The following is an 18,333-nucleotide window of genomic DNA, read 5'->3' as shown; positions in this document are numbered from 1 at the left end:
TGGGGAGCTAACCATTGTTCCATAATGTTCACTTCAGTAACTATAAAGCTCATCATCTCCCAATGAGATTGAATTTTGCAATTGCTAACTTGACATTTAAATAATTTGACAAGCTGTATCACTCCAGTAAATGAAGAGTTCTTTCAGGGCAATCAAAAAAGTCCTCATTTTTTTTTTTTTTCCGGCTGTGAGGCATGCGGGATCTTAGTTCTCCGACCAGGGATCGAACCCGTGCCCCCTGCAGTGGGAGTGTGGAGTCCTAACCACTGGACCACCAGGGAATTCCCTTAAAAAAAGTCCTCATTTTGAACGTATGCTTATTTTATTGTATTTACTTTATTTATAATTCAAGATTTTATCCACTTGTAATAAACACAAATCCAGCGTGGCTATATAGAAACACTTCTAATTGTTATAGCCAAGAACCATATAGGAGAAAATGTATAGTGTTCCAAATATCAAACGGAAACATTTGTACAGCCCTAAGCTTCAATACTGAAGCATTTACACAAGTTACGGTCAGTAAGATCTTTGAAAGGATCATGACCATCATAACAGCAGTGATGAACAGCTAAAATCTTAAATCCTCTTTTCAGAAACTTTCCTCCAGGATTCCTGAAAACACTCACAGTCTTTAGGGCTGGAACAAATCTTAAAATCCTTGGAGTCTATTCTCCCATTTTACTGATGAGGAAACTGAGGACAAGGTAGGTGATGGGTTTTACTTAAGATCAGACAGTTGGATGGTTAGTAAGTGTCAGAAACATCTCAGGACCCAAGTCTCCAGAAGAATATCTACAGGGTGCAGGGTGGTGCCGGAGGCTTCCACCTCTGAGGTTTAGGGTCTGGGACAGCACATAAGTATCTCCCAAACTACGAAACAGAGTGAGGTAATGGTCAAAGGGAAGAGCTGGCATTGAGGCTAGAAGGAGCCTCTGAGGAGAGGCTGAGGGGAGGCGGACCCTGGGATGGGGAGGAGGGGGGAGGGGCATTCCAGAAAGACAGGACAAAGGACAAAGGCACAGGACTGTCCCCTCTCTCTTCACCCGACCCCTGCCTTTTATACAAATTCGCCCGCAAAAAGGCTCCCATCCGCCTCTAGCTCCAGAGTGGTGGGCTGATGACCCCCTCTCCCGAGGCAGGAGAAAGTCTAGGCGCGGCTGCTCCAGTGGAACTGCCCTGTGTGCAATGTAGAACCTGAAGGTGCCAAGGTCAAATTCTACCCTTAGCCCCATTTATTCCTGGCCTCAGACAACGAAATCCAGCCTGCCTGGAATATCCCTGTAAGGTTCCAGCTCTCACACTTGCCGTGAGCAGCGTCCCTAGAAAGTTCTACGTTAGGCAGTGGTGCCTTCCTGTTGCAGACGTTCCTGAACGTGAAGCAAAGCACAAAGCACAGCGAAGACCCACCGCTGCCCCCTTCCCGCCCGCAAGCCCTTGGCTCCCGGTACCTTGTATCCGCTGCAGGTCAGGCCGGCGTTTCTTTTCGCCAAGACACACTTCATTCGAAGAAAGAACGACCTCTCGATCTCATACTCTGAAAGCAGGCGTGAGGTTAGATTGGCAAACTGTCCCATGATGCTTCCCCTGACTTTATCCCAACACTCCCAATAAACCCTCTGGACCAGATCAGGCAGCCAGAGGCCTTGGCCCAGTCCACCCAGAACCCCACTCAGAGAGGCGGTGGCCAGGACCCAGGTGGGGCGGGGCGGCTGGCCCGGTCCGGCGAGCTTCCACGTGCTCCAGAAAGGGGTAGCCTGAAACATGGCCACAGCAAGACCTTGCTAGACGCCAACCTGGGGCCCAGGTGAGGATCTATGAGCAGCGACCCAGCCCAGCTCAACCTGCCGTGGTGCCCTGATGGTGGCCACAGAGAGGCCCGGTGCCAGGAGCACCGCCTTGGCCAGCCCTGGGCGCGTGCCAAGCCTGCCGGGAAGCCCAGAAGCATCTGACTGACGTCCCCCCTCTGACTGACTGAGAGTCAGAAGTGCAGGCCTCTCCCTGGCAGAGGGAGCCGGCCCCAGGGCCCCTGTGGCCAGTGCGCCCACGGCCATGGGCACCGAGACTGCCCTGCATCGTGGGATGGGGCACAGGACCCAGCAGACCCACTGGGCCAGATCAAAGCTTTCACCCTCAGTTACAGCCCTGGATGGACGCCCACCCCCCACCCCCGGCCCCTTTCTCTGACCCAAAGCCTTTCCTTCATTCCCGTCGCAGGCCTCACACACGAATCTCCGACCTCACTACTGCAAACGCATACGTCCCCCAAGGAAACACCCTCTGCTTTAGTGAGCGGACACCAGCTCTCTGGGCACGGATGGCAGACTGTCCTCGCCCCAGGGTGAGAGCGAGGTCATTCCACTCTAAATAAACAGCTCTTTGGTGGTGGTTAATAAATTAATTTTTAAAGAAAGGTTACCACTAGGAATGGAAGCAAGGCCTTCCGCCCCTCCCTGAGGGCACTGCCCAGTGGAGCTGAGGGCATCACCTCAGAGGCCCCCCTCCCCTAGTTGGAGGGGCTGCCATATCTACCCACAGTTTCTCTGCACAGCTGGGGTCTGGAGGCAGAAGGCTTCCCTCTAACATGGCGGCCTGTCTACCCCATTTCCAGAAGAGCACGCTCAGGTGTAAAAACCATCACCCAGTAATTAACTACCCAGTTCTGGGGAGAGCCCACTTCTCACACAATTACCATAAAACAAGGAGGCCAGTTCAGACACAGAAAACCAACCCTGCAGATGAGGTGAAAACCAGGTGCTTGTGAACCTCAGAGCCTGAACACTCGGTTGGCTGTGGAAATGAGTCAGTGGGAGACCCCACGTCTCCCAGACCTTCTCCTCCTCGACTGTTGGCCCACCTTAGACGTGAACCCCACAGGAAATTGGACAGGTCTCATGATACTCCCATTTGCTGTCATTTTCTAAACACTTTTTTAAAGGCTATGACATGGAAGGGTACAATGAAACCGGAGCTAATGGCAGAAAGCCCACTCCTGTGCAATTAACACACTGTAACTTTTTAAAACAATAACAACACATTCAGTATCTTGTAAAAGCCTATAGTGGAAAAGAATCTGACAAAGAATATACATAAAACTGAATCACTCTGGTGTACACCTGAAACTAACAGAACATTGTGAATCAACTATACTTCAATTAAAAACACACACACACACACACAACACAATGTTCTGAGGAACTCTCTAATTTTCCAGCTGTCTCTGTCCGACTTTAAACAACCCCACAGTGAAAGCATTAGATTTGGGAGCAATGTGCTCTCCTAGCCCTTATTTTGTTGGAAATTATTTCTTCAGAGTCGTATTCCTGTTCATTTATGCAGCCGGACCATTTCCAAGGACTTAAGCACCACAGGCCATAGCTACAACTAAGCCCCCATCTCATTTCAGAAACCAAGATGCCAGCCTCCCTCCTTGGTAGACACATGGTGACTATTTCTGGGGCTAGAACATGGGGGCCACAGAGCTGGATCTGCAAGGGGTTTTACAACCGAGTGTGCTATTCTGGGTTCTCTCCTCCTAGCCTCAGAATGGCCCATCCCAGGAGGAAGCAATAAGAATGGAACCCCTTTTTTTTTCTGTGGCTGGCTACCCCATTCTCATCACTTTTGACACTTCTTCTTTGGCATTTTGTCTCACTAGGGGATTTTGGCCGAGTTGGGATACCATAGTCCAAAGCAGACAAGAGACCCATTGGTCAGCATACTGGTTGGTCTCACTGAGCCATCAGAGGGAGTTACAAGGGCAGGGCCCCTGGAATAAGTTGTTCTGTGTCTTCCTAGCACACATGGCAATTGTAAGTTAAGGAGTCATTTGTGTGAAGACATGTTCCACACCCTCACTGAACAGCCACGCCACAACTGTTCTAACAGGGTGCTTAAAACAGCGGGGACCAGGTTAATACGTGCTAGATGTTGGGACTGTCAAGAGAAAACTCTTGTCGCCAAATGGAGACAGGTCAGCAAGACGGACCTGCCTCATCCGTCTAGACCAAGGCTTCTTAACTGACTCGTGCTGTGGCACAAAACCTGCAGATCCCCACTCAGAATAACGTTTCTGAGAGCATAAAATATATGAGATTACAAAGGGGATCAGCTGTATTGAAAAGCATCGAAATATTCAAACAAGTGGTGCTGTGGTTATAAATGTGCTACTTTATTAACACATTAAATAACAAGATCCTGTAGCAGACTCACAGCTCCTGAAATTTCAAAGTAGTGGTGAGCATAACCGATATGTTTAAATACCTGAAACAACCATAAGGTGAAATGAAAATATCTGTGAATTTTGTTGTAGGCAAAGCCACAGGTACTTGTGATAGTAAGATGGCTTACTGTCTACAATCCACGAGCAAAGGAAATGCTAGATTTCACCTAGAGGGAATAAAGATGTAATTTTCCCCATGCAATTTCATGGCCCCCCTGAGTTTTATCCTCGGACACTCTGGTTAAGAAGCCCAGGTCTAGACCTGTGTCGCTGACATTCTAAACCAAGAGCACCTTGGGGTGGAAGCCTTGGACCACTCTTCTCTGTCTCCTACCGTGCCCCTCTCACAGTCCCTGGCACGTGAAAGGGGATCAGTAGTTGCTTTAAAGGACAGAAGGATAAAAACAAATCCCCACTTGGTGGACTCCGCGTGTTTGCTGGAGAGGCCTGGCTGGGCATCATGGGAAACTAAGCCCTAGGGTCACAGCAAAGAGCATCGTGCAGCGTTCATTCTGGTTTCTTTTCGTCTGGAGGAAATACCTTGGAGCAGGTGATGGTGAAGAGGCTGGTGGGCTGCCAGGACAGCAGTCATCTCATCGTGATCGGAAGGATGGATGTACTCGTAAATGCTGTTGCCCGTGAGCTCCACCTGCCGCGGAAAGGAAGGGAGGGATCAGGAATCTTCTCTAGGACTTCGGGGAGGTGGAGAGGTGAAGGTGTCAGGTGTATTATAGGTACGCACCTGCCAGGGAGAGACAGGACCTTGATCTCTGCGCACAACCCACACCTTACCCTCACGCAGAAATGTTTGCCTTTTCTCAGTCAGCGCCCAACTGTCTCCCAACAAGGCCAGGGGGTCCTGAGCAGGAGTGAAGGCTGGAAAAGGTGCACTATGGAGCGGGGGACCCTCCTGGCCTGGGGAGCATCCTTCACAAGGGACGCGGCTTAAATCAGACCGGAGCCAGCCCTATCCTTCACCTGCTGCCTGTGGGGACTGGTGGCCAGGAGACCAGTGGCCACGTCCAGAGCAGGGTCCCTGCGACAGCTCGTGCACACGGAGGCTGAGCAGGGGAGCCTCGGGGGCACCCTGTGCTCGAGGAAGACTCGCCCCCAGCAAGGTCCTTTCCTTTGGCCCCTGCCGGGCCTTTCACGTGGGCAGAAACCTGTCTGTGGCCTTCCTGGTCCAGGGTGACTGTGCTAGCCCCACGGCTCCCGCCCTTGGATGCGGCTGGGTGGCTGAGTGACCTCTGGGAGGCTGCGGGCCACTCCAGAGAGCCACATGACCTTGGGGCTGCTCCGCCGACATTCGGACACCACCTACTTCCAGACACGCCCCACAGAGGACAGCACGCAGGCCTAGAGGCCATGTCCCTGTTGGACTGGACCCTGCTTTGCGGTCACGAGCGTTTCCAGGAAAGCACCATAGTTACGATCTTTCCACAGAGGTCCCCGGAGACTCAGGTCCTAACCTTGAGAATTTTTGATTGTTCTCCCAAACACAAGTGTCATGATAGGGGATGACAGAGATTCTCAGGACCTGGGCCCCTCACCCATCGGAAGATGGGCAGTGGCATAGAATGTTCCAGAAACTACCACCAACGGTGCAGCCTTCTGAGCAGTGGGGGGGGGGGGGTGGATCCTCTTTCAGAGATCAACAGTGCAGACAAGGACGGTGAGTCAGCGCACCTAGAGTACTGGGGGTGGGGGGCCAGTGATGGTACTCCTACTACAGCCAGTGGGAGCCCCGCAGCCCAGTTCAGGAAGATGCCGAGAGCCTGAGGAACTGCCTTGGCGTGGCCCAGAGCCTTGGGTGGGTCTGGGGACTTTCTCAGCCCCGCCCCCAGGGGACAGGGCGAGATCAGAGAGCAAAGCCAGGCTTGTCCCAATCACCCCCTCGTTATTTTTAAGTGTGTCTTGTCGCCTGTTTTTTTGGCTGCTCTCAATCGGAGCAGAGACTCAGTCCTCGGTAAAGGGGCAGCCCTGACGGCGCCACCTCACACAGCAGGGCAGCCCCAGCCTGGCCGTTTAATGGAGAGTTTGTCCCAGGAGCCACCGTTCCAAATCAGCGTCAAGGCCATAATCTCTTTACTCGGGACCAGGGGGCCGCAGAGAGGTGAAGTCAGTCCCACTCCACCCAGCCACTTCTCCCAATGTGTTAAGATGTGTGAGTTGCCTTTTAATTCAGAACAAGTTATGTTTCTGGCCTGCTAAGTAATCTTGTCCCTAAAACAGGTTTCACAGTTCTATTTTCTGCATTATTCATGGAATGTTTTTCCCAATATTATACAGAGCAACGGAGAGAATCCTCTTACAGAAATGTTCCCTCTCCACCTCCCCAGCCTGGCACTTTGCTAATGACCCAAATGGATATTTGTCTATGTAAAAAGTTACTACAGGATTTCATTAAAAATAAAAGAATAAAAACGAAATATCCTTCTTTTAAGTCAGTCCTGTTAATCCTTAAAAAGTTTAAATAAATTAGCAACACTCAAGTCAGCCATTTGGGACGGGACAATCTCCTTTTTCCTGAGGGCAGCCCTAGAGATGTTGTCCGGTGGACAGTGATAGAGGCTAATAAATAAGGGAGCTATTGTTTAAATTGATTCACAATTTCAATGGTTTATTTTAAAAACGAAAAAATAAAAAATAGAATTTTTGTGTGTGTTGGCCTATCATTTCTCCCTTACCCAGGTTTTTAGAGAAAAATGACAATTCTGGTTTGCTCCAAGTTCTCTTTGAGAAAAAAGTAACTGATGTCTTTTTAGAGAAACATCTTCGTATGTTTGCAAAAAGACTTGCATCTGGGCTCATAGGGATTCGATTTGCGTTTTAATCCCAAAGTAGCTTCATCTGTTTCCAAAGATCCCATTCTCATCACATGCCTTTGGAGAGTGAGAAGAGTGAAGGTCCATGAATTAAAAGGCTTGATTTTCTGAATACTTGGGTTAGTGATAAACCTCTAAGGCTGTCTAGCAAGTAAAGTAGGCTTCAAATAACGGAAATGTTTTAAAGACAAATTTTGGAATGATAAAACAGTGCTGACCTTGACTTAAAATTACGGTTGATGTGGTGTTTCCTGTATTGACATATCTATTCGTGCTTTTGAATGTTGAAAGAAATGTGACTACCTCACCAAAAAAAAAAAAAAATTATGGTTGTTGCTATAAAACTCCCCAGCTCTCATACAACAACCTTATTAAAACAGACCTTCAATGTGATATTTTAGTATTTGTAAAACCCAGCTAACTACAAAATGAATTGCTTTCCTACTAAGAGCTTTTTTATGTTTTGCTGAATAGCTTTTCTTCCTGCCAAGAAAACTACATATGATAAATACAGCACTAAATGGATATATTCTGGGTCAGAAGGGGAAACTCACCCAGTACTCTGGAAACACACATTGCTCTACTTTGGGTGTTTTGCTGACTATGGTAAATTAAGCATTTAAAGAAAAGATGGTTTGGGTTTCAGGGTTCAAGTTATGTCAACAAACATTAAACGCTGTTCTTTCTCTTTATTTCAAAAGTGAAAGGATTAGGTCTTATGGCCCCAAACAACACCATGGTTATTTTTACAGTTGTGCTTCCGGCCACACTCTCAAATATTACATTTTCCTTTATGTATCTCGTGAACAGCTATTTCATACATATCTATATTATGTGAGAATGTATACTAGTTACCTAGATGTTATATACCATATGCAACTTCAGTAAGGACATTTGAACCACAAGGATAGTTTAAAATGTTTGAAGAAATACATAGCAAGTATGCAGGGCTTTTTTCCTTCTTCAAATATAAGTTAATTACGTTAACCAAAAAACCATGAAACTAAATCATTTAATAAACTTGGTGGATAAAAAGTGCTTCCCCAACTCTACGTCTTCCAAGTAGATGTGTGTCTATATGGATTATTTTGTATTATGAATGTGCGCATACACCAAATAGAATTTTCTAGCAGAAGGCTGACTCTTTTCCCAACTTGCACTATGGGCTGAGGAGACAATTAGCATTTTGTGGTTCTCCCTGTCATGTTTTGGTACCAAAGTCTGACAGCCAGGATTGCTGCATTTACTAATTTAAAGGCAAAAATAAATTAATAAACTCTGCCATATGAAGTAGACGTCTTATTCCAATACATGCTTTTAAAAAAGTTCAATAAAAGGCTCTGAATTGGGATGGGCTTATAACACATAAAGAATCATTTTTATATTCTCAAATAGTTCAGAAAGTTATTTAGATAGTGCAGATTAAAAAAAAAAACACCAGTTTGCTATGAATTATCACACAATTATGGCAAACCTAGGAGCTTACGCTCCCTAGGAGCTGCTAACATAGAGTTTAACCCCGAATTAATATGAAAGATGTCATTACTTAGAGATATTGTTATAGAGAATAATTGAAAGTTCTTGGAACACAGAAGGGCATTACGTAAATATAAGCTCTTACTGCCCTTATTCATCAGAAAACCTGTTTAAAAGGTTACTCTGACTAGTGGGTAAAATTTTATTAACACTGTTATCCCTGGTGATTAAAAAAAATCTTGAAGCCTATTTTAATTAAAGTTTTCATGTTTGATGTGTTTGTCTGACTTATACTACTACTAGTAAAAATAATCTAAAAGGTGCAAAAAATTTTTTTAAACAGAAGTTGGGTATTTGACATTCTTTTCAATACCTTATTTTACTATTTAAGAAGACAGAAAAAAATACACATTGTGATTCTGCCTAGATTTCCTTCTGCAGAGTTAATTGGGAATAGGAGGCAGATTTGAGGGAAAAGTTTGTTGTTGCTTATTTAAACAGTTCACCATGAAACACTCCCCAGACATCAGCGTGAAAGTGTTTTTGTAGCTGGAGACTGATACTGAGATAGTCTCGCCAGGAGATCAGAAAAAAATTAGTCGTCCTACACGGACAGTCAGTTTGACTTATTTTAAATTGACTCTTCTGGCAACATACAGACAAAAGGCATCTTCACAATTTTTTGGGAAAATTCAAAATTACGATATACAAAGTTTTATGTCTGCATTAGCACCAAAAGGAAATACAATTTAAATTCCAATTCTGCTTAAATTTCCTTTCTTGGTCATTTGTAGAGACGTGGATGGATCTAGAGACTGTCACACAGAGTGAAGTAAGTCAGAAAGAGAAAAACAAATATCGTATATTAACGCATATATGTGGAACCTAGAAAAATGGTACAGATGAACTGGTTTGCAGGGCAGAAAGTGAGACACAGATGCAGAGAACAAACCTATGGACACCAAGGGGGGAAAGCGGCAGGGGGATAGGGGTGGTGGTGGGATGAATTGGGAGATTGGCATTGACATGTATACACTAATATGTATAAAATAGGTACCTAATAAGAACCTGCTGTATAAAAAAATTAATTAAATAAAATTCAAAAATCCAAAGAAAAAAAATTTCCTTTCGTGGCGTTTATCATGAACAGGAGGTATATTTGTTACCTATCCAATGTTTTGGTCATTCTTAATTACTGTGTTCAAAAACAATCATTTTTATTTCCCACGTGAAAAGAGAAAAATGACAGAGAGCGAAAGAGAGATGTAGAATGCCAGACTGAGCAGCCTGACAGAATGAACTGGAAGGTCCTGGTATGTGCACAGTGCCTTATGATGTGCCAGAACATTCCCCATGACTAATTATCCCTAATATGTTCCCACCAAAGGATGCTATCTGAAGCAACTTTCGTGCTATTTGAAGTACAGTTCTAATGAAACTTATAATGCCTGGCTTTTGTGTAGCTCCCTATAGTTTATAAATCACATGGGCCCTTGGTATGTTTCTCACCATGATCCTGAAAGAGTGGTAGAGCGGGCATTATTTTCTTATTTAAGTTATGGTTCAGAGAGGTCAACTGCCTGCCCTTATCAGACAATGAAAACCATACAACTAAATGCATTTCCCTTTTTGCTTTGACTGCTAGGGAGCTCAGATCTAAATTTGATATTCAGTAAAGGTGACTCTATCGATTTTAAAGTATGTTGGACCAGTCATTTTTAACGTATGTGAAATGTTTTGTCTTGTTTGTGACATTATTATAAGACTTATCAAAGGTTTTATAAGTTACAATTTTAAAAGTTAAGGAATCTGATCAAGGGCACTCAGCCACAGATCAAGTCAGGAGTAGAAACCAGGCTGGGTCTAACTAAAGGGCCTTAAATAATTCTAAATATTCAGAGAATAATGAGGTGGAAATTCAGAGAATAATAACTTTGGAAAATATAAAAAGAGAAAATTTCATATTTCCAATAGTATTTCCCATTCTACAAGTACACTAATCCCATGAGTCACATAGGTGAAAGAGACAAGCTTTAATAAATCTCATCTGGGAGACCTGGTATCATAAAAGAAGAGAAGAGGAAGAGAACAGAAAACGCCAAACAATTTTAATATGGGATTCGCTTTAGAAGACTTTTCAGAAGAAAACACACAGGCGCAGAAACCCACTTGGACATGGATAAGGAGATACATCCATTGGAAAAGAAGGTTGTAAACAAATGGAAAGTTTAAAAAATATCTTGGCAGAAAAAGAAGAGGAATACACCAGATGCAGGTTTCCAAACTGGTAATTTTGTTTTTCAATGAGAAAGCCCAAGCCACTTTAATTGGCATGTTTTATTTTGGCTTAACTACAGGAGGAGGCTGGTGCAGTACAGATTATTCATGTGCCTCCTGGGAGCCCATTTCCTGGATCTAATTAATTCTAGTGTGTCTTCAGTTGTAATGAAAAAAAGCACTCTGATAATTCACAATGTAAAGAAACATTTAGCCCCTATATGTATAGAACAATGTGACTCTTAGAATCATGATCCATGCTTGTTAAATCAGAAATGTGAATGGCAACAATCAGTAGACTCTCCCACCATCCAGACTGGCCACAGCCCAGACAAGCAGCCAAATCCTCTACCAAACCCTTGGCTTGACGGGATAGAGAAAACAGTGCACCTCTCTCCTCTAGGGAATGAACCCCTTTTTAGAAGACCGTTCCAGAAAAATCGGTAATATTTAAATGTTCTAAAGAAACCAGGACCTTGCTGTGCAAAACAGTAGTAAACTGAGTTTTATGAGTTTCTATCACAAGCATATAAAATGCTTTACTGAAACAACCACTGAACTGGAAAAACTCAGGAAAAATTACCCTGAATTCCATGTGAACACTCATAAATCTACCCCCCCTTTTCTCTCTCCCCAAAGCACATTCTGCATAAAATCCATGTTCTACATCAGCTTGCCTCTCTTTCATAGCAACTCACAATACCACGTGCAGACCATCAAGCGTGGACTGAAAAATCTCCCTTTGTGAAGCTCTTGTTAGCGGCAGAGAACTTTACCGTATAAGCAGAGTCCAGGCTATTGGACAAGGCTGACTGTTGCAAAGACATTATGAGGCATTAGCCCCAAAGGAAAAAGAAAGTAGAAAAGTGAAACATAACACGGAGAAGAAAAGCCCCGCGGGCCGGCCGAAAAAGACGATTTTGTAATTTTGGATTACATTCAGGCACGAAAGTAGACACTAGAACAGACTCATTTTCAAGTTGGGTAAGGCTGTCAAGATCCGCCAACGCTTAACTTATTATCTTGGTTGTACATAAAATTAGACAATACCCACCTGGGACAAGCCTAAATGTACAGAAGCTGTTTCCGAAATATACATGATTTTGCCGTCAGATGCTACCACAAAAACAAATCCATCCAAAGTCTGTAAAATAAAAAGCATCAGGGTAAGAGATAATAGACATTAGAGTTAAATCTGATCATTGTAATGGCACTGGGATGGAGAAATGTATAAAGTATTATAACAACGTATATTGTTAAATGCAGAAACGGCGCCCCGGGGCCATGAGAAGGACTATAGGTTTAGTTCCCCAGCCAGGCTCTCAAATGCTTTTAAAGGACTTTAGAAACAGTCTTACATCTACATCACAAAAATCATGCAAAACATTTGAGAATTCCTATCATGCTCAGTTTAAATGTAGTAGCTTTATTGTTGGGGTTATTTTAGCACTTAGCACAAATCCGGAGTTCTATGGTACTTAGAGGAAAAGCTACCACTGTATAGACCATTTCATGTCATAATTGGCAGCCGTTTATACCACTAGAACATATGCTTTATTTGCCACAATTTTCTAGTTATCCCTAAGTACCATTTGAATAATAAATTCTGAACATTACCACTCCCCAGAAAATAAAATACCTGGTTATTTTTAACAGACTATGTCTACAAAATTAATTATTTAGAATCTTCAAGAGATCAGACAACCTTTGCAAAATTCAAGGAGAAAAAGTATCAATTTCTGAAAAATTAAAGCTACCTAAATGATATTCTGATTTTGCCTAACTTGGCCAGCCCTCAAAAAAATAAAGTAAAATTATAAGAGGTAGTTAAGTCAAATAAAGGGTAATGATTATATTTATGCATGGCAAGGATAAAAAGACTAAATTATTTTTGAAAAAGGAAACTGCATTTTATTTACTCATTCATATTTTAGATCCAGAACCAAAGAAAAGCAATAAAGTTGGTGAAAGGCCCATACAACCCACAACATTGCCCCCATAAAAAATATTCCAAATTAATTTCTGGCCACAAATTCTATTTTTACAGCATGTAATTGAAACCAGATTACCTTTGGTTTTTCTAAATCCGCCCCCTCTTTGGAGGGGGGCCTAAAAAGAATGTAGAAGTGAAACCTGAAAGATATCCTTACATTCTGCTGTCTCAAATACAGTTTTGCTGCAAAAACTTCTTTGCCAACTCAACTATCATTAGCTTTCCCTGTGCTGAGGTTGAAATCAACATCTTGATTATAAGCCCGACTTTCATGTTTCTAACTCAGCTACAAAATATTTCCCCAACTAAACTCCTTTTCAAAGATATAAACTATTCAGCAATTTCTGAAGTTATCCACGTTTTGGCACATTTTGCATTCTTGCTTAACTCCAAAATCATTAAAGAGATACATTTAATGAAATAGTATCGGACAGCCAGCCATATGAGTAAAAGAGAAAAAGTTATCAAAATTAAATTCTGAAAGTTGCCGGCGGTAGCTTAAAAAATAATACTTTTAATGGAAAATGTTGGTTATGCCTTCATAGCTGCAAACGACCTAATGCGCTTGCAAGTATATTAACTGCAAAGCCGCCCATCCACAGACACACTCCGGAATTAAATAAATGTACAGTGGAGAAACTTGGGGGCGTTGACTTTGCCGCCAGGTTTTCACTGGAGCTCCCTGGCACTTAGTTGTCTCTGATATTAGTGTCACTTATAATATGTAGGAGCACCAAACACTTAAAATACCACGCACGGAGCTGGACCCGAGCTTGCGGGCAGAGCGCAGGGCGCGCGGGAAGGGCTCCAAGAGTACCATTTCCCGGCCGGCTCCCACACCACTAGCTTTATGTTGTAAAAGCCTCGGGTTTCAAATACATCCCGGGATCTTCTCTTCCCCAGCGCATGCATTTAAAAAAAATAAATCACACTAGGGCATTTGGGGCAAAAGAGTTTTGAAAAGATCTGCTTTTTCGAAGCGCGGAGCCGACTCGCTGACCCAAGACAGAGTTCCGTAGCCAACTTTTTTTTTTTTCCCCCTTATAAAGAAAACACAAAATAGAAGGAGGAAATGCAAAATAGCTCTCGGTAGGCATTTTTCGGTGGCAGAGACAAATGACGGGAGGGGGAATGAATCGGGTCGTTGATGAGGCTCTGTAAAGGGCATTTGAAAGATTCCGAGACACGAGGCGTTTCTGTGCCCACCTAGCGCCAGCCGCGGACTTGGAAGTGGCCGGTCGTGCGCACGGTTACCCCACCCGAGCCCCAGACACCGCGAAGGAAATTCGAGGTCAGGGGCGGTTTAGTAACCGCGGACTGAATGGCTCCGGGCTGGGGCGCTAAGCGGCTGACACAAACCAAGCAAGGACTTCCTCCGTGAGCCAGGTGACCCCGGAGGTCGCACCATGTCGTGAGCTGGACCACTTGAGTTGAACAAGGCTCCACCACTTGCTGTGGAACCTCAGGCATGTTGCTTAACCTTTCTGTGCCTCACCTTCTTGCTCTGAAAAAATGCAGTTAAAAATAGAACACACTCTAGGTGGCTGGTGAAGAGAGATGATATAGTAAGATTTAGAACAGCTTCTGGCCGGTAGCAAACTCTCAGTAAATGTGAACTGCTAATACTCAATTATTGATGCTGTCTCTCCTCTATTGCAACCTCTCCAGACACACACAATCGTCAGACGCTTTAGGCTGCCTCCCTCTGACTCAGAGCAGCCGGATCACTCCTTCTTTGGCTCCGGCGCCTGGCACAGCGTCTGGCACAGAGCAAGAGCTCCATAAAAGTTTGCCGAAGGAAGTAAGGTTGGAGAGGACTTAACCACACCCAGGGGCGCCCTTCGGCCTAGGTCTCGTGGGCTAGAGAGTCCTGGGGCTGGGGCGGGGGAGAGGGTGCCAGGTGTGGGGTTGATGGGGGGCTGGCCTGAGGCTGCCCGGGTTGAGCGGGATCCACACGCAGTCCCGGCCCTCCGAAGGGAGTTGGGGGGAATTGGCCCGAAGTCCGATCGCTGCCTCGGGAGACCTCTGCAGCCTGGGGGCGGCCTGTGGATCCGCCCGGGGCTCCTTGAGGAGGGACTCCTGGAGACTGGGGCGGTGGGGTCGGAAGGGAGCCCCTACCCCGGCGCGGGCCAGGGCCGTTGGTGGCGGCGGCGCTTTTCACCCCGCGGCGGCCCTACTACCTGCAGCAGGTGCGATCCCAGCTCCTTGGCGACGCTGTCCAGGGGCCCCGCGCGGCTCGGCTGTCCCCACGCGTCTCCTAAACCTGGACGGGGAATAAAGCAAACCGGTAAACAGCAGCGCCCAGCCAGAGGCCTCAGCACCCGGCGCCCCGCCGGCCGTCGCCCCTTTGCCTTCGATTAAAAAGGAAAAGGCCAGAGGAGAAATTCCCACCGAGGCCTTGGGTCCAAGCCGGCCAGGCCCACAGCTCCCTTGGGTCGCCCGCGTGCTCACGGCTCTGAAATTGCCGTTTTATTTGAAATGCCACAAAGTAATCTAATCTGCTTTGAAATCGGCCATCCTCGTAGCCAAACGGAGATATCGATTTGACCAGTAAATATTCCCCCAAGGGTCCTTCCTCTCTCCCTTCCCTGCGCCGCCGGCAGCCATGCACTTTCCCAAAGACAGAGAGGCCCGAACGTAAAGCCCTCGCCGTCCTGGAGGCAGCTTTTCCGGCATTAAAACAACAAAACAAACAAACCAAAAAAAACAAAACTTTTTCAACCCCCTGTAATCTCTCCCCTCCCCCGCCCCAGACTCTCCAGCCCTCACTGGGGCCCCAGGAGCGCCCACCCTCTTCCAATCCAAGAGCTACAGCCTGGGAAGGGGTTACCTGGGGGCTTCCAGAAGGCGAACTCCTAAGTCGCCGGCGGCGGGCGGGGTACGGGTCGAAGGCGGGGAGAGCCATGTGTATACTAGACGGTAACTGGGAGGTGTTTGTTGGCACATAATTGGGGTCTCGCAGCCCCTCCGCTTCTTAACTGTCCTTCCAAGGCCTCCGTTGCTCCCCACCACCTCCCCGAAGGCCACCAGTGTTGCAGAAGGCGCACCAGGGCCAAGGCAGCCCAGCTCGAGAGAACATCTCTCTCCTGCGCCCTCGGCTCAGCTGCCGTGACCCCGGAGACCCCAGGCTTTGCCTGCACGCCCGGGAGGAAGCAGGAAAGCCGGGTGAGATTGCGGCGCTAAGCGCCAGCTGGGAGAACCCCAGCCGCTCCCTGGAGTCCTGCTGGCGGCCTGGCCCGAAACCCTCCAGCGAGCGCCGCTGGCCGGGCGCGAGGCCGCAAAGACCGGGGACCGCTGTCCTAGCAACGCCCCCCCCCAGCCCCGCGAAGAACGCCCCCCAGGCTCTAGGCCCCTCGCGCGCCTCCCACCAGGGCTGCGACCCTGCGGGTGAGCTGTGGGTGGCGCGGGCGCGTCCGTCTCCCCTCCCGCCAGAATTGCGGGTCTGACCGGTCCCCTGCGCGCTGCTCCCGGAAGTGTGCGACCAGGGGCCGGAGCGAATCCGAGGCCCATTCCCGAGACCGAAAAGCCCGTCCAAGCAGGCGGCGGCGAGTGGGTTTCCGGAGAGCGTCGCGCAGGCACCCTGGGTCTCCCCACTGTCCCTGGGGCGCCCGGGGCACCGCGGCTTCTGGAACCCTTGATCCTAGCGGGCGGAAAACGCACCCCGAGGGCCTGGGTGCCGCCCAGCCCAGAGCACCTCCAGGCCCAGGGCCCCCGCAGAGACTTTGGAGACCCTTCTTTCGGCAACTTCTATTACGCAACTAAGGAAGGGATGGCCTTTAATTCTCCTCCTGGGCTCTGGAATTAGGGGTTTATCCTGGTCTCCCCATAAGGAAGTGGCTAATTTCCACATATTCCGATCTCCCAAATATGATCGCAGCCCCGCACCCCCCAGACTCCAGCACGTGAACGGAGGTGTCTCTTTAACCCCAGGAAATCACTGCCCACCCCAATCTCACTCCCAAGGATGACCACAGTGACCATATTATAGGGCCATTGGCTCTCACGGTAGGTCCTTCCTCCCCAGCACCCAAGAGGCCGGCCTACTGGTGGTGGCGTTGACTCCATTTAACCAGAAATGGAAAGAACCAAAATTTTAAAGCCTCCGGGGCCTGAATGAAGAAAAAACATAATAAGGGCCCAGGAATTCTGATGTCCGAAAGTGGACAAAGGCACCCCTGTAACTATCCTCTACCCTGCTCCTGGGCCCGTCCCCTGGTTTGGGCCAAGCCACCTTTGCCCGGCTCTCTGTGGCCACCGCCTCCAGCCTTGGCTCCTGACAGGGCCTGGGGCTCAGTGACCTGGGGAAATCTGCACCTTCTTCGGGAATGACCCCCCAAACCAAACTCCCCTGCCTGGGTCTCCCAAAAGCCTTGTCGAAAGCTCTGGCCTCACATGCAAAAAGTGCGTTGGCTGCACAGGACAATTTTTCCGTATAATTCAAAGCCTGTTCTCTTATATCATTATAATTTTTCGTATTATTTCTTGATGCCTCCGCTTTGCCAGCGGAGATTTGGACCTGGCGCGAGGGGGGGCGGATGGTGGGGAGGCTCTCCTTAAGCATCCCTACCCCCATGCCACCTCACAGGGTGATAGTGCTGCCAGCTCTTCCAGCAGAAACCTCTATGGGCGAGACTTTTTCCCTGGGCCCATAAAAATCTACTTTGGGCTGAATGCAGAGACTAAATAAGGTAAGGTTTGTAACAAAAAAATCATCTTGTTACTATAAAGCCATACATACTCCTGAAAAAGTGAGGCACTAGGCCTGTGGCCCTTATCTAGACCTAACAAAGGGCTTTATTTGTTAGAAAAATGAGGGAAGGAGTGTAAGAAAAGACTGAGCTAAGCTCCTCCAAGGTTACCAGCCATTGGTGGTCTGTCTTGCCTGATTCTGGGAAATCCCCAGCCCACCCCATCCCAATGACTGCAGGGGAGCAAGGCGGGGGAGGTTCCAAACCTGGCCTGTGGTTTCCGGCCAGGGTTTGGGGTCCTGCTTGCCCTACATGTGTCAATAGGGGAATCAGATGGGCACTCCCTGCTACTGGGAATCCAGATGGCCAGGTCACTGGGGAGGGGGGTCAGCCACTAGGTCACAGGGAAAGGGAGCCAAGTGTCCCCTTTTCCCCTCTGCCTCCAAGGGTTTGTGGGTGCTTGCACTTGTACCCACACTCAGCGAGCGGACTGTTTGGTTTAAACCCCGTCAGGCCCTGCCCACCACAGAAGCTATCTAAATATGGTCCCTCCTCTCTGGGTGCTCAGTCAGTCAGTCAACAGACAGCTCTTGGGTGCCTGCTGTACCAGGCCCTCGGCCAGGTGCAGGTCACAGACCATAAACATCAAATCACACAAACGATCTGATTTCCCAGTAAAGGGGACACTGTGCAGGGGTTCCCTCACTGTGAGACAGGGTCACCCTCTCAGATGAGGGGGACACACGAGTTGAGACCTGAAGGAGGCAGTGAGGTTCGCTCCTTCCTCTGGACCCGGGAGCAGGACTCACTGTGGCCAGTGACCAATGGGTCCTGCCCCAGAGAAGGGTCTAG

At 47.4% G+C, this 18,333-nt stretch overlaps 1 protein-coding gene across 1 annotated transcript in view; it reads right to left on the bottom strand.

The window, feature by feature from the left end:
* SIM2 (SIM bHLH transcription factor 2) overlaps positions 1–18,333 on the bottom strand; it is a 45,965-nt gene that overhangs the window by 21,797 nt on the left and 5,835 nt on the right. Inside the window, exons 2-5 of the mRNA XM_036849603.1 lie at positions 14,974–15,056; positions 11,855–11,944; positions 4,763–4,871; positions 1,452–1,537 (exon numbers count right to left, since the gene is read on the bottom strand). Of these exons, the coding sequence (XP_036705498.1) occupies positions 1,452–1,537; positions 4,763–4,871; positions 11,855–11,944; positions 14,974–15,056 (368 nt within the window). The remainder of the gene's footprint in view (positions 1–1,451; positions 1,538–4,762; positions 4,872–11,854; positions 11,945–14,973; positions 15,057–18,333) is intronic.

Source organism: Balaenoptera musculus, chromosome 4 (assembly GCF_009873245.2).
Source record: "Balaenoptera musculus isolate JJ_BM4_2016_0621 chromosome 4, mBalMus1.pri.v3, whole genome shotgun sequence".
Classification (NCBI taxonomy): Eukaryota; Metazoa; Chordata; class Mammalia; order Artiodactyla; family Balaenopteridae; genus Balaenoptera; species Balaenoptera musculus.
This window is presented reverse-complemented; position numbering and strand designations above follow the sequence as displayed.